The following is a 1,194-nucleotide window of genomic DNA, read 5'->3' on the forward strand; positions in this document are numbered from 1 at the left end:
CCCTCAGGCCCCGCTGGCCTGGCTGCAAGGGAGAGGCAAAGCAAGAGCTTGTCCCACACCTCAGTGCTGCCCTTCTGTGCCACCGTCCCTGCCCTCTGCAGAGAGGGGAAAAAAAGCCCAAGAAATTACCTTTGGGGGAGAGGGGGGTCCCAGGGGCACTGGGGCTTGTGAAACCTGACAAGGGGCTGGTGGGACAGCCCCAAAGCTGACGGGCAGAGACATTGGGACAGGATGGCCAGGAGGAGATGCCACCAGGGGACACGGGGTACACACACAGTATGGTGAGGAGAGGACACGGTGTCCCCAGGGAGGGTTGCGATCCCCTGGAGGGGACTGAACGTGAGGCAGGAGGATGCTGATGGGTGTTTTTAAGCCCATCATGGGAACAACATCCAAGGTTTCCACCATAACTGGGCTTTGTGGCCAGGGCTGGCATCCAGGACAGAGTTGCCCCTCCAGAGCCAACCCCTGTCCCTTCTCCTCAGGCCACTCACTTGGGGAAGGCATCAAACCAGTAGGTCTTCTTTGTCTCGGGGAAGGCGACTCTCATGCCAGAGGTGAGTGGGGAGTGGAGCACGATGGCAGCACATTCGTAGCGTGAGGCCAGATCGACCGTGGGCACCGTGCCGATGCTCTGTCCGTACAAAATAATGTTCTCCGGGCTGATCCCATACCTGGGAGAGGAGAGAGCAGGTCAGCACCCAAGCACCAGTCACATCACCAGGAGATACAGCCCCAGGGGTCACCCTGCTTTGGCCACAACACCCTGCAAGGCTTCCTGGGGTGGGGGACGTGGGGCTCTGTCCCTCCCGCCCTCACCCAGCTCCTGGTGGTTGGGCCCAAAGCAGCTACTCCACACCCTGGGCAGGACCAGGCAGCAGCCAGGGCTGAGCTGCCGGATGAGCTGTGGGGGGAGCCAAGGCTCAGCCTTGCCAGGAGCAGAGTTACAGAGGGATTTGTGGACCCCAGGTAACAGAACTGTTAAGGTTGTAAAAGACCTCTAAGATCAAGTCCAACCATCAACCCAGCACCACCAAGCCCACTGAACCATGTCCTGAAATGCCACGTCTACATGTTTTTTTAACACCTCCAGGGATGGGGACTCCACCACTGTCCTGGGCAGCCTGTTCCAGTGCTTGACCACTCTTTCAGTAAATAAATTCTTCCTCACATCCCACCAGAACCTCCCCTGGC

At 58.9% G+C, this 1,194-nt stretch overlaps 1 protein-coding gene across 1 annotated transcript in view; it reads right to left on the bottom strand.

The window, feature by feature from the left end:
- The window catches only part of LOC104530459 (alpha/beta hydrolase domain-containing protein 17A), a gene marked incomplete at its 5' end in the record, with an annotated part of 2,902 nt that overhangs the window by 840 nt on the left and 868 nt on the right, over positions 1–1,194 (bottom strand). The window contains one exon of the mRNA XM_029086752.1: positions 495–674. Within this exon, the coding sequence (XP_028942585.1) occupies positions 495–674 (180 nt within the window). The remainder of the gene's footprint in view (positions 1–494; positions 675–1,194) is intronic.

The sequence above is a fragment of the Antrostomus carolinensis genome, unplaced genomic scaffold (assembly GCF_000700745.2).
Source record: "Antrostomus carolinensis isolate BGI_N321 unplaced genomic scaffold, ASM70074v2 scaffold31399, whole genome shotgun sequence".
Lineage (NCBI taxonomy): Eukaryota > Metazoa > Chordata > Aves > Caprimulgiformes > Caprimulgidae > Antrostomus > Antrostomus carolinensis.